The sequence below is a fragment of the Gopherus flavomarginatus genome, chromosome 4 (genome assembly GCF_025201925.1).
Source record: "Gopherus flavomarginatus isolate rGopFla2 chromosome 4, rGopFla2.mat.asm, whole genome shotgun sequence".
Classification (NCBI taxonomy): domain Eukaryota; kingdom Metazoa; phylum Chordata; order Testudines; family Testudinidae; genus Gopherus; species Gopherus flavomarginatus.
Window position 1 is genome coordinate 25,306,572 of NC_066620.1, and position 13,173 is coordinate 25,319,744.

The 13,173-nt window shown below is 40.7% G+C and overlaps 1 protein-coding gene across 2 annotated transcripts in view; it reads right to left on the bottom strand.

Moving 5' to 3' along the window:
• The window catches only part of CFAP36 (cilia and flagella associated protein 36), a 130,013-nt gene that overhangs the window by 58,162 nt on the left and 58,678 nt on the right, over positions 1-13,173 (bottom strand). For both annotated transcript variants that reach the window (XM_050952206.1, XM_050952205.1), the window contains exons 3-5: positions 10,584-10,685; positions 5,113-5,227; positions 1,556-1,643 (exon numbers count right to left, since the gene is read on the bottom strand). In XM_050952206.1, the coding sequence (XP_050808163.1) occupies positions 1,556-1,643; positions 5,113-5,227; positions 10,584-10,685 (305 nt within the window). The remainder of the gene's footprint in view (positions 1-1,555; positions 1,644-5,112; positions 5,228-10,583; positions 10,686-13,173) is intronic.

Consider the following 13,173-nt stretch of genomic DNA (forward strand, 5'->3'; position numbering starts at 1 on the left):
ACTCCATTTCAAAATCTGAGAGTACAGGCCTCAGTACAGCCAGTACAGCTTTGGTGGTGGGTTATATTGGTACTGGCCTGACCAAGGAGGGCCCATTGGCTGCCAGTTCCGCACTGGAACTTGGTATTACATGCCTTCGGGGTACCTTTGCTGGTATTGATATTCTTGGCTTTCAGGAAATGGTGCCCTACTCAAGTAAAGGGAGAAGGAATGGTTCTTTCATAGGGGAGAGAGGTAACTCTCTAGGGATGCTATTGCCAATGCATGTAGTTCCAGCTCTGATGTTAGTAGTTCCAGGGTAGATGTCTGTGTTGGGTTCAGTACTGAGAAAAGCAGCAAGTGGGGCTAGTCAAAGACATATCTTGGTACCAGGAATGGTTCAGGCTCTGGGGTTAGTGCCAGAGATCTCAACACAGAAGTCGATACCAGTGCACCTACCACCCTTGTGCTCAGTCATTGCCGATGTCCTGGCACTATACTTAATTGATGCTTAGCATTTTGAGGGTTTCTCTCCCAGTCTACAGTCCTCTTTGAGGGACAGATATGTTATCTGCTCCAAGCTGCATTTGCATTTGACATGGAGGAACCTTTTCATTTCAGAGGGTGAAGCCGGGTTTCTCTATCTTGGAGTTGTGCTGAAACAGTCCACGCCGACACAGTCCACACCAAGGCCTTTGGTGCCAAGCTAGATGTGATCAGTTTGAGGGTGCCAATGCTGATGGTTTGGACACCTTTTTATTTTCCCTTCCTTGCTAGAGCCATGGATGTTGTGCTCAGTAGCCAGGATATTCACCAAAGACAATCTCCTTGGTTCCTGTATGAAGGATATCTCCACTCCTGATCTAAAGCTACCTTCATGAATTGCTCCAAGAGGTGCAGTTTGAACTTCATATCTCAAGATTTCAGGGTACAGGACAAAAAGAAGCAGGAGTCACACTTGTTGGGGATGTGTGCTTCCCCAAGACAACACAGGCATCTGCTGTGTTCATCTATGATGAGTATAAACTAAAAGCAGGAATGACAAGGCTTAAATCTGGTGGGTTTTGATTTCATCTCAGCCAGTGGCAGGCGCAAAGCACCTCATTCAGGTGTCTAGGGGGAGTTCCCAGGGGGAACTTCTTTCCTAACTGCTTTCTTCTTTCTTTTTTGGAATGGAAACACACAACAAAAAATCAAATGAAGAAATTAATAAAACAAAGAGAAGAAGAGTTTCTTCATTGGAGAAGAGTTCTGAAATTCAGAAGCAGGTCAGATACAGTCCAGGTTGTCTCTCACTGCCAGGGGTGTTAAGCAGGAAATAAGAGAGGGTTGGGGACACTTTGCCCTATATGCCTTCTCATGGGAGCACAAGGAGGCATGGCCCCACTGGACACGGTTGTACAAAAGATTCCAAGCTTGCACACATGTACACTTATATTAGGATGCACACTGACATGTGTTGAAGAAGAATATTTATGCCACCTACAAAATGAAGGAAACACCCAAGTAAAATGCAGCAGAATATCCATGTATATCTACTACCATAAATATTAAGTAGGAGACCATTTCTTGTTACCTAAGAACCTCTCTGAGTATTTTCATTTCTTGTTGTTCAATTTCAGTGAACACATCAGAACCATCTGTCAAACAGTCAGGTAGCACACCTATAAAAAAACATAGCGAAAACGCATGTATTGCTCTAAAGAAAATGGATTCTCACTCCATTTTGCATGCATTCTTCAACCAGAGAGAGAATAGTAGGGGGAAATTATTAAACTGTAATTCTGTGTCTCAGAAGATATATTTCCAAAAAGACTCTACATTTTTGGGTATCAACTTCCCAATATGAGACTGGTAGAACTCTCAAAGCTCTAAAGAACTGGTCCCCAAGGGCAGCTGTAGCAGGTAGAGCATGAGCCAGGCTCTCCATTATTCTGTGCCATTTCCCACATTTGCAAAGCTCCCAAGTGACAAGCCAAAGTGAAAAATTATCTTGCAGACTAAGAACTACACCGCTACCCCAATATAATGCGACCTGATATAACATGAATTCCGATATAATGTGGTAAAGCAGTGCTCCGGAGGGGCGGGGCTGCGCCCTCTGGTGGATCAAAGCAAGCTCAATACAACACGGTTTCACCTATAACGCAGTAAGATTTTTTGGTTCCTGAGGACAGCGTTATATCGAGGTAGAGGTGTATTACAGAAGGAAAAAACAGCACAAAACAACAAAACCCCAAACTCTGAAGGAGGAAAATGGGTGGATGAATGAGAATCATATCAGAAAGATCTTGAGAGAAGCACAATTACAGGTACAGTAACTCCTCGCTTAACGTTGTAGTTATGTTACTAAAAAATGCTACTTTAAGCAAAATTATGTTAAATTAACCCAAGTTCCCCATAAGAATTAATGTAATTTGGGGATTTAGGTTCCAGGGAATTTTTTTTTGTCAGACAAAGACTTCACACACACACACACACACACTAAGTTTTAAACAAACAATTTAATACTGTACACAGCAATAATGATTGTGAAGCTTGGTTGAAGTGGTGGAGTCAGAGGGTGGGATATTTCCCAGGGAATGCCTCACTGCTAAATGATGAACTAGCACTCAACTGAGCCCTCATGGATTAACACATTGTTGTTAATGTAGCCTCACACTCTACAAAGCAGCACGAATGAAAGGAGGAGGAGACACAGCATGGCAGAAACAGACACATACCATGTGTGTCTGTGTGTGAGTGAGAGTGAGAGACAGAGACACACACTGTCTGTGTGTGTGTGTGTGTGTGTGTGTGTGTGTGTGTGTGTGTGTGTGTGTGTGTGTGTCTGAGAGAGAGAGAGAGAGAGAGAGAGAGATGCACATTGCCCCTTTAAGTATATTGACACCACTCTAAGTACACTGTCTTTCAAAGTAGATCAGCAAGTTGAGACAGCACCTGCTGCCAGCAAGCTCTCTCCATCCTGAACCCTGTCATGTCTCCCACCTGCTCTGTGGAGATGAGGTGCAGGAGCAGAGGAGGGGGGACACCGTGACATTAGCACCCTTCTCCTCCCTGCCCCCCTTCCCCCCGCACAGCAAGCAGGAAGCTCCCGGGAGCAGCTCCAAGGCAGAGGGCAGGAGCAGCACATGGCAGTGGAGGGAGGGACAGCTGAACTGCCCGGCAATTGATAGCCTGCTGGGTGGCTGCCACACAGGGAACTTAGGGGAGCTGATAGGGTGGCTGCCGATCCACCCTGGTTCCAAGACCCCACCAGCTAGCTCCAGTGGGCTGCTCTTTCTGCAAGCAGTGGACAAAGCAGGCGGCTGCAAAACAACGTTACCAGGGAGCATTACGCAACTTTAAACAAGCATGTTCTCTAATTGATCAGCAATGCAACAACAAAACAACGTTCACTGGGACGATGTTATGTGAGAAGTTAGTGTAAGTAATTTTCCCTCATATAAAAGGTACTCAGATATTATGTTGATGAGTGGAATAAAACAGCCTATGAGGAAATTAGTAAATCTGTATTCAGTACATAGTCTGGATAATGTGCAGTAAATATGGCATGAGGCCACACAATGAATGACAACAAAAATAAATATTTAATAGCTACCTATTAAGTGAGCATTACCCACCCTATGCACTGAATAAGACAAGGGTCCAGTGGAAAAAATAGTGTATGATCATGTAAAGACTATCATAATGCATACTCAGAAGGGGGCCAAATTAAGGTTGCACAGACAATCTTAATTCTGGTATTTCCTAGCTTTTAAGTGCTTGACTTTGCAACCTTTATGTTGTTTTAGTGTAATTTCTTGTATATTAGATGTGTGCATGTGTTTGAGTCTGTTGTTAATCAAACAGAAAATTGTAAGTATTTTTCCTTTTTTGTGGCGCCAGTTCTGGGTTCCACCATGGCCCCTTTATGCTGGTTTTTAAAAGGAAACCGCTTACAGAAACTGTCAGTGTGTTCAAACTGAGCATGTGTCCAGCCTACCCATCAGCTTGGGCATTCAGCTTCTAGTTCCTGGCTCTGACCCTTAGCTCTGCTCTTGACTACATACCTGGGTGTCCCGTGGTCCTCATCCTTGACTCCACTCTAACCTCCAAGCTTGGCTACCCCCTTGGCTCCAACCGTTAGACCTGATTGCCCACATCCCAGTCATGTTCATTAGACTATTACTTGTAACAACTATATATTAACAACTATATATTTTATTTATAGACACACTGTTCTTGTACAGACAAAAAAGGCAGAGGAAAATTGCAAAACCTTTAGATTTAGCAAGTTTCAAGCTTACTATATGAAATACAAAAGTTGAAGTCTCCAGACAATAGCATGCTGAAATTACTGCACATATACATGTATGTAGTCATTACAAGTCAATGGATATTAATAGAGTGACTAAATAATAACTCTCATATATTTAACTCCTACAGTTTGAGATGCAGCACCTGAAAATGAGAGCGTAGTAATGGAAGTACACATCGAACTTCTGTACAGCCATTATGTTCAAAACTGCTATACAGAATGAGATAAGTATTCCCCCATACTGAGGGCCTAGGACACAAATAAATTGGTACGATTCCTCTGGGTAGAGAGTAGGGCTGGTGAGAAGATTTCAGTGTGCATCCCCTACACAGTGTAGACTACAGCTCCTTGTGCAGCTATACATAGAGGTTTGGAGCAACGGTGAGGTTAGGTGTCAAATGTATCAGATGCTATGAACATCCATCTGTCCTTGTCCTCCACTGAGCTGGGGAACAGGCAACTTGAGAGCTGCTGCACTTTGGATCACGACTACATTGTGCCAAATTATAGTTACTTTTGTAATACCACCATTTAAATCAGAAAATCCTTAAACTGAAATTTGAATCCAAGTTTCATAGAAATAATCTAATAGGCTTTCAGATAAAGTTTTAGATACATTTTAAAAGGAATACAATTAGCTGTGGCTGACAGAACCAGTTGTAGACTCAGGGTGAAATCCTAGCCCCACTGAAATCAATGGAAGTTTTGCCATTGAATTCATTTGGGCCAGGATGTGACCTTAAGTATTTATGGATGGGTAGACCATAGAGTTATCCACAAAACAGCTGAAAAGACACACTGAGAACTAAAATTTCTCATTTACTATTTCTTACCATTTCTTTCTTGAATGATTCTAATGGCTTGCAACTGCATTTCAATGTTTTTCTGTACCATCATTTCCTTAAATAATCTAAAATCTTCTGCTGCCAGCACTGGTTGCAAAATGGCCTTTGGGGGGAAAAAAATCTACAAATTAATTAAAAGAAATCTTATAGAAATCAAGAACTGATCATTTCAAAATAGCCCAAACACAAAAAGATGTGTATTATCACAGCAAGACAACATTTGTATGTTGTGTCTACTTAGAATTTTTTTTGGTTTATGCCCTGAAATAAACAGCTATTTCTGACACAGTGCCAAGAATGCTGGAAACAACAGCCAACTATTCAAGGATTCATGAGCCGGAAAACAAAGAGCTTTTCTTGTCTTATGCTCTTTAAAATCCATCACTGATATATCTGATTTTCTGTTTTCTAAATGCAGTTTATAAACTGTACGATCTAGTAAAATTACTGCTGGTGGAATTCTGAGCCCAAAAATGAAAAATTCTATGCACACTATTTTTAAATTTTGCAAAATTCTGCATATTTTATTTTTCAAAATAAAACAATATAATCACACCAGTTTCAATTATTTTTGGTCATTTATTTCAAAATACCTGTCAGCAAGTAGGTCTGTAATAATACCTACAACAAAAAAAGATTCAGGAAACGTTTTTTGACAAATAGATTCCATACTAGGCATATTAATACAGAACTCCAAGTAATTTATTTAAACTACAATACAGAACCGTATTTCCTGCACTCCTCAGAAGCAATGCAAAGGCTTGGGAGAATCAGGGGTGACCGAGGAGTTGAGGGAAAGGGAAGTAAATTGCTAGGAAGGAGCCTGGGTGTGAACTTGGAGGGTTGTTAGGCATGGGTGGGGAAAGTGTGAAACAGTTTTTGGTGGAGTGGGTGAGGAGGGATTCTTAGGGAGCCTCCCCCATGCAGACGCTGGCTGACCCCTAGCCTCTCCCATTCAGTCAGGCACATCTGCCCCGTCCCCATGTGTGTCTGTGCCCTTACCCAGTCACTCCCCTTTCCCTATGTAGCTCTGCACCCTCTCCCCCATCCCCAAGCTTCTCTGTGCCCTCACCAAGCCTCTATGTAGCTCTGCATGCCCTCCCCCCTATCCCCATGTATCTCTGCACTTCCCTTCCCTTCGTGGCCCTATGCCTCCACTCCCATTCAGCCCCTGCCCCAGTCTGTCCTCCCCCATTAGCCCTTATGAGCCCGTCTGATCCCCCCAGCACCCTGCGCTGTCTGTCTCTCCATAACCCCTGTCTTCTGACCTGGCCCCACAGGTACTGAGAAGAAGGCAGGCTCTCTCTTCCTTAGCTGGCTGTGAGCTTTCTGCTTTGTTCTATTACCAAAATACCCTCTGGTGGGCAAAAGGTGGAACTGCAGCAACATTTTGGCAGAAGCTTTATCTGTGCAAAAAATTAGAAATCTGTGGGGCTCGTTAATTATGTGCATGTGCAGAAGCGCAGAATTCCCCCAGGAATATACAATATATTAAATGAATTAATTCAACAATGAGACCCCAGTCCTTCAATGAATTCCATTGCAGGTGGACCTCTACACCAGCATATAATCCCAGTGAAGTCAATGGGACTCTGTATGAATGTCAAGGTAACCCATGTATAGTTCATTGCAATATCAGAGCCTAATATATTTAATTATTTTTAAATGAACATTATTATATGTTCTGTGAACCTAGCGAGACTATAATTCTGTCAAACTTATCAATATTTTAATAGCTATACCCAACTCTTCTAGATATGTCAAAAATATTTAAGGATGTCAAAAAGGAATAATAAACACTAAAAGCTGGTTGGTCTATTGGCCTATAATAGTGCTCTGCATTTTATGTGAATTGGATTCCATTCTCATGGTGAAATCCTGGCCCCACTGAAGTCAGTGGCAAAACTCCCAGGGACTTTAGTGGGGCCAAGATTTTATCTTCAGTATTCTTTTTCCTCTCAAGCTCACAGGAGAGCGGTATGAAGGCAACACACGCAGCCCATATGCCCATTCCTTCTTGGCTGGTGACAGAACTTTGAGTCATTAGTGCTGTTAGACTGAAAGGTAGGTAGGAGGACTGTAGAATTACACTGGAAAACAGATTACATTTGGCTAAGTGCCACACCATTACTATAATGGTGGAGAGAGACGATGCATGATGCAGTGGTGGTGCGACTTACTCTATAGTAACTTTTGTGTGTGGTTAAAAGGTATATTACAAGCACTGAAGGTGCTTGCAACAGAGTTAACACTTAAATTTCTCTAATGTAGACTAGACTCCAGATTCTGGATAGGCCATAAAAAAGAAGAAGAAGAAGAAAGCTAGTGGTTAAGGGAAAATACCTGGGATATATTCCCCTGCCTTCTTGCTAATGACAGCCAACACATTATGGTGTGGTTGCTACAAGGAATAAGATGTCCAACATTTTCTCCTCCACACTACAGTTCAACTTAAGTGCTACAATTTGGTGAGCTTTCCCATAATCTGATTTTGCAACTCTATAAAATAATGTTGACAGACTATGCTGTGTCCAAGATAATTAGAAACCAATAAGAGTGATTGCTAATCTTTCTCCAATTGAAAAATCATGTGGGCAGAAATTGGCCGGCTATCCATTCCAAAACTTTTCTAAAACCTGGATGTTTTTATATTTGTATTGAATTTAAGTGATTTGAAGAATTGTGGCTCAAGTCAATCTTCCTTTGCAGATTATTTTGTAAACAAATGTAAGGAAACTGATTGATAAGGATTACACTGTCCTTGTTATTTTCCCTTTGCAGTAAGGGTTTTAAGTCTCAACATCCCATGCCATCCTAAACAAGCTCTCTCCTTTCTTAAGAATTCACAGCCTTTGAATTACTTACAAACTTACTCTCTCTCTCCTTCTAGCCCTCTTAGTCATCACTTCACCAAGTGATATTTTGGGTTCTTTTAAATTTTACTCAAAAAAATCAATCCCACTATTGCCCTTTAATCTTTTTTTTTTTTTTTGGCTCTTGTCTGAACTCCCTCCAATTTGTCTACCTGTTCATCATTTTCAGTTGTTGAGATCAACCAACCAATCACATAGAATCATAGAAGATGAGGGTTGGAAGAGACATCAGGAGGTCATCTAGTCCAACCCCCTGCTCAAGCAGGACCAACACCAACTAAATCATCCCAGCCAGGGCTTTGTCAAATCAGCCTTAAAAAACTCTAAAGGATAGAGATTCCACCACCTCCCTACATAACCCATTCTACTGCTTCACCACCCTCTCAGTGAAATAGTGTTTCCTAATATCCAGTCTAGACCACCCCCACTGCAACTTGAAACCATTGCTTCTTGTTCTGTCATCTGCCACCACTGAGAACAGCCAAGCTCCATCCTCTTTGGAACCTCTCTTCAAATAGTTGAAGGCTGCTATCAAATCCCCCCTCACTCTTCTCTTCTATAGACTAAACAAGCCCAGTTCCCTCAGCCTCTCCTCGTAAATCATGTGCCCCAGCTCCCAGTCCGCTGGACTCTCTCCAATTTGTTCACATCCTTTCCGTAGTGGGGGGCCCAAAACTGGATGCAATACCCCAGATGTGGGCCACCAGTGCCGAATAGAGGGGAATAATCACATCTCTTAATCAGCTGGCAGTGCTCCTACTAATACAGCTCAATATGCTGTTAACCTTCTTGGCAACAAGGACACACTATCAACTCATATCCAGCTTCTCATCCACTGTAACCCCCAGGTCCTTTTCTGAAGAACTGCTGCTTAGCCAGCCAGTCCCCAGCCTGTAACGGTGCATGGATTCTTCCATCCTAAGTGCAGGACTCTGCACTTGTCCTTGTTGAACCTCATCAGATTTCTTTTGGCCCAATTCTCCAATTTGTCTAGGTCACTCTGAACCTTATCCCTACTCTCCAGCATATCTACCTCTTCCCTCAGCTTAGTGTCATCTGCAAATTTGCTGAGGATGCAATCCAACTCATCATCCTGATTATTTATCAAGATGTTGAACAAAACCGGCCCCAGGACAGACCCTTGGGGTACTCTGCCTGATACCGGAGGCCAACTAGACATCAAGCTGTTGATCATTACCCATTGAGCCTGAAAATCTATCTACCTTATAGTCCATTCATCTAATCCATACTTTTGTAACTTGTTGGTAAGAATACTGTGTGAGACCGTATCAAAAGCTTTGCTAAAGTCAAGATATATCATATCCACTGTTTTCCCTATATCCACAGAGCCAGTTAACTCATCACAGAAGGTAATCAGGTTGGTCAGGCATGACTTGCCCTTGGTGAATCCTTGCTGACTGTTCCTGATCACTTTCCTCTCCTCTGAGTGCTTCAAAATGGTTTCCTTGAGGATCTGCTCCATGATTTTGCCAGGGACTGAGGTGAGGCTGGCTGGTCTGTAGTTCCCCAGGTTCTCCTTCTTCCCTTTTTTAAAGATGGGCACTATATTTGCCTTTTTCCAATCATCCGGGACCTCCCCCAATCACCACGAGTTTTCAAAGATAATGGTCAATGGCTCTGCAATCACATCAGCCAATTCCCTCAGCACCCTAGGATGCATTAGATCTGGACCCATGGACTTGTGCATGTACAGCTTTTCTAAGTAGTCCTTAACCTATTCTTTCACCACTGAGGATTGCTCACCTCCTCCCCATGCTGTGTTGCCCAGGATAGCAGTGTGGGAGCTGATCCTGTGTATGAAAACCGAGGCAAAAAAAGCATTGAGTACTTCAGCTTTTTCCACGTCATCTGTCACTAGGTTACCTCCCCCATTCATTAAAGGTCCCACACTTTCCCTGACCTTTTTCTTGTTGCTAACATTCCTGTAGAAACCCTTCTTATTACCCTTCACATCCCTTGCTAGCTGCAACTCCAGTTGTATTTTAGCCTTACTGATTACACTCCTGCATGCTCAAGCAATATTTTTATACTCCTCCCTGGTCATCTGTCCAAGTTTCCATTTCTTGTAAGCTTCCTGTTTGTGTTTAAGCTCATTGAAGATTTCACTGTTAAGCAAAGCTGGTCTCCTGCCATATTTGCTATTCTTTCTGCACATCGAGATGGTCTGTTCCTGCACCCTCAATAAGGCTTCTCTAAAATACAGCCACAGCTGTATGGCTTTCATAGTTAACTTTAATTCATTTGTATTATGTAGCTAATACAACTTAAACATTAATTAAAAAAATACAAAACACAGGAAACAAATTTTGATAAATTTTTGATGCCACATACAAATATATGGCCTTCAAATGACACCACTGATCTAAATTAAAACTGCAGAAGTAGTTTGCTAGCCATAATTCATAGCTGATGGGTATGAATTTATTATAGAATTTTAGAAAATGAAAAATTTTCTGCAAAAAAGGACCTGTAATGCTATATTAGTGGAAATAGAAAATTAACAGATTATCAATTAAAATCCAGCCATTACTGTGGACTATAACAGCATAACATAGGAAAACATACCTGTGATGTATGTGACTTTGCAAGAGGAGATGAACACGCTTCTTGAAATGTTTCTTCATTAATTCCAATTTCCTTAAGATAACCTTCTAGCAGTTTTTCAACCTACAAAAAATTATGAGTCTTACCTTCTACTAATTTTTACCTCAACACATAGACATATGTCACCAAGCTTTTAAACTCACCTGTCAAACCATAGTAATTGTCAATACATTATTTTACTATTGTGAACTTTATTTTTTTTTACAGTATCTTGATTCATTTGAAAGTCACTGCAATATTATTAAGAAAATTAGTTATAGTGAAAATCTCAGAAACTTGCTGGTATGTAGTATCCTCCAGAAATCCACAGTGGTTTAGTGAGTTAATTAGAAAATTTTACCAGAGCTGTTGAACAAAATAGAAGGCATACATCACAGATTCCAGCCAGCATTCTGATTGGCAGCTTGACTAAATAGTGAGTCTAAAGACTAAACTCTCAAGTCTATGAATGCAAGGAGTATTTTAGCTAGAGATTAGGTCAGTGTAATTGAAGAATATGTGGTAACACTAAAAAAGATACAGTTGTGTATCAAAGTTCCTTGAGAAGAACAATATTTTAATCTAAAATGTGATACAGAACAAGGATATGGAGAAGTATAAATGAAATATCAGATTAGATTTTAAGGTTTTGGTACTTGCGTATAAAGACCTAAATGGCCTGGTATGTATCAACTTACTTTTGACACTGCCTCATTTGCAGTTAGTGGAGGCACTGATGCTAGCCTCTCACCCGGATATAATAAGATGGGGATTTAGCTTGGTGTTCTGCATAAGGGCTCATAACTCAAGAAAGACCCCTACCTCTTGTACAAAACAGCACGGGTTTATGAACTTTCAAGGCATGTTGTAGGGCCCGTTTGCTTTAGCTCACCTCTGAAGAAATATAGAGGGATACAGACCAGTGTATGGGGATGTTAGTATTTGATAATGTTGTTGATTGTTAAAAGGACTGGACTGACTGTATTGCATTAGGGTTTTCTAATTTTAAACAACTGAGAGGACATTCAAAGTCTGTGAATGGACAATTTTTATTTTTTCAAAATTGGAAGAAAATAAAATAAATAAATGTCCACATAAATTACAAGACGATAATTTAAATGCATGCCTAAAACTAATATATTTTGCGTTTATTCATTATGCTTTATTTAGGTTATGGAGAAACTTCAAAGTCTAGGACTTAAGGAATCCAATCTGAATTGATACCATTTGAATACACAGTTTACACCATGATTTCTATGTATGTGTGTTTGGGGCATGCCCCACAATGGCCAAATTCAAGAAAAAGATCTTGGATAAACTTAAATTGATCTTAAAAATGGACATCAACATGACACAACCACACTGTGTACTTCAAGAATAGTAACCTGAACAGGGTCCAAGAAGGCAGTAAAATATAGGCCAACTGCTAATACCTTGCCAAATCCTAGTCCCTATTTCAAGACTGAGACAATGGGATTTGAGCATGGAATATCTGCTGAGGTGGGAAGAATGGAATCCACTCTCAGGCCATAAAGTATGACAAGTTTATGCCATGCCTGTGTGCAAGGGTATGGGCAACATGAGAACATGCAGAGATGAGTATTTTGGAGAAATACTTATTCTCTGCTTTGAGAGATTGTTCTGATAGTTTTCAAATATTCAAAAATTAAAGTAACTTTAAAAATTCAAATTTTGCATGTGGTTAGTTATCAGGAAAGAATCATCACTTTACTAAGACTGAAGAAAAGAGGGCCAGTAAAACAAAATTACAAACAACTAAAACTTGCACACATTCTGATATAAATTTCCTTTGTCCAATAAACAGACTTGTGCACCACTATAACTGCCAGCAGTAACAGTCTTGCAAGTGCACAACTGAGTAAAAAAACCCACTATTTCTTTACTTATTTAAATGTACAATTCCTTAGATGCAATCACAACCTCAATAGCTACATGTGATGCCTGGGAGAGGCATTTTGTGTCTTTCTTACTATGATTGAAAGTGCTAGATCTCTTTAAACATCGAGGTACATCTAGATACTAAACTACTCAAGATAGTTAAGACCAAAGCAGACTGTGCAGAACTTCAAAAAGATCTCACAAAACTAAGTGATGGGCAACAAAATGAAAATTTAATGTGGATAAATGTAAAGTAATGCACATTGGAAAAAATAATCCCCACTATGCATACGTTATGGTGGGGGTTAATTTAGCTACAACTAATCAGGAAAGAGATCTTGGAGTCATCGTGGATAGTTCTCTGAAGACGTCTACGCAGTGTGCAGCCACAGTCAAAAAAGCAAACAGGTTGTTAGGAATCATTCAAAAAGGGATAGAGAATAAGACGGAGAACATCTTATTGCCCTTACATAAATCCATGGGATGCTCACATCTTGAATACTGCATATAGATGTGGTCTCCTCATCTCAAAAAAGATATACTGGCACTAGAAAAAGTTCAGAAAAAAGGGCAACTAAAATGATTAGGGGTTTGGAACGGGTTCCACATGAGGAGAGATTAAAGAGGCTAGGACTTCTCAGCTTGGAAAAGAGGAGACTAAGGGGGGATATGA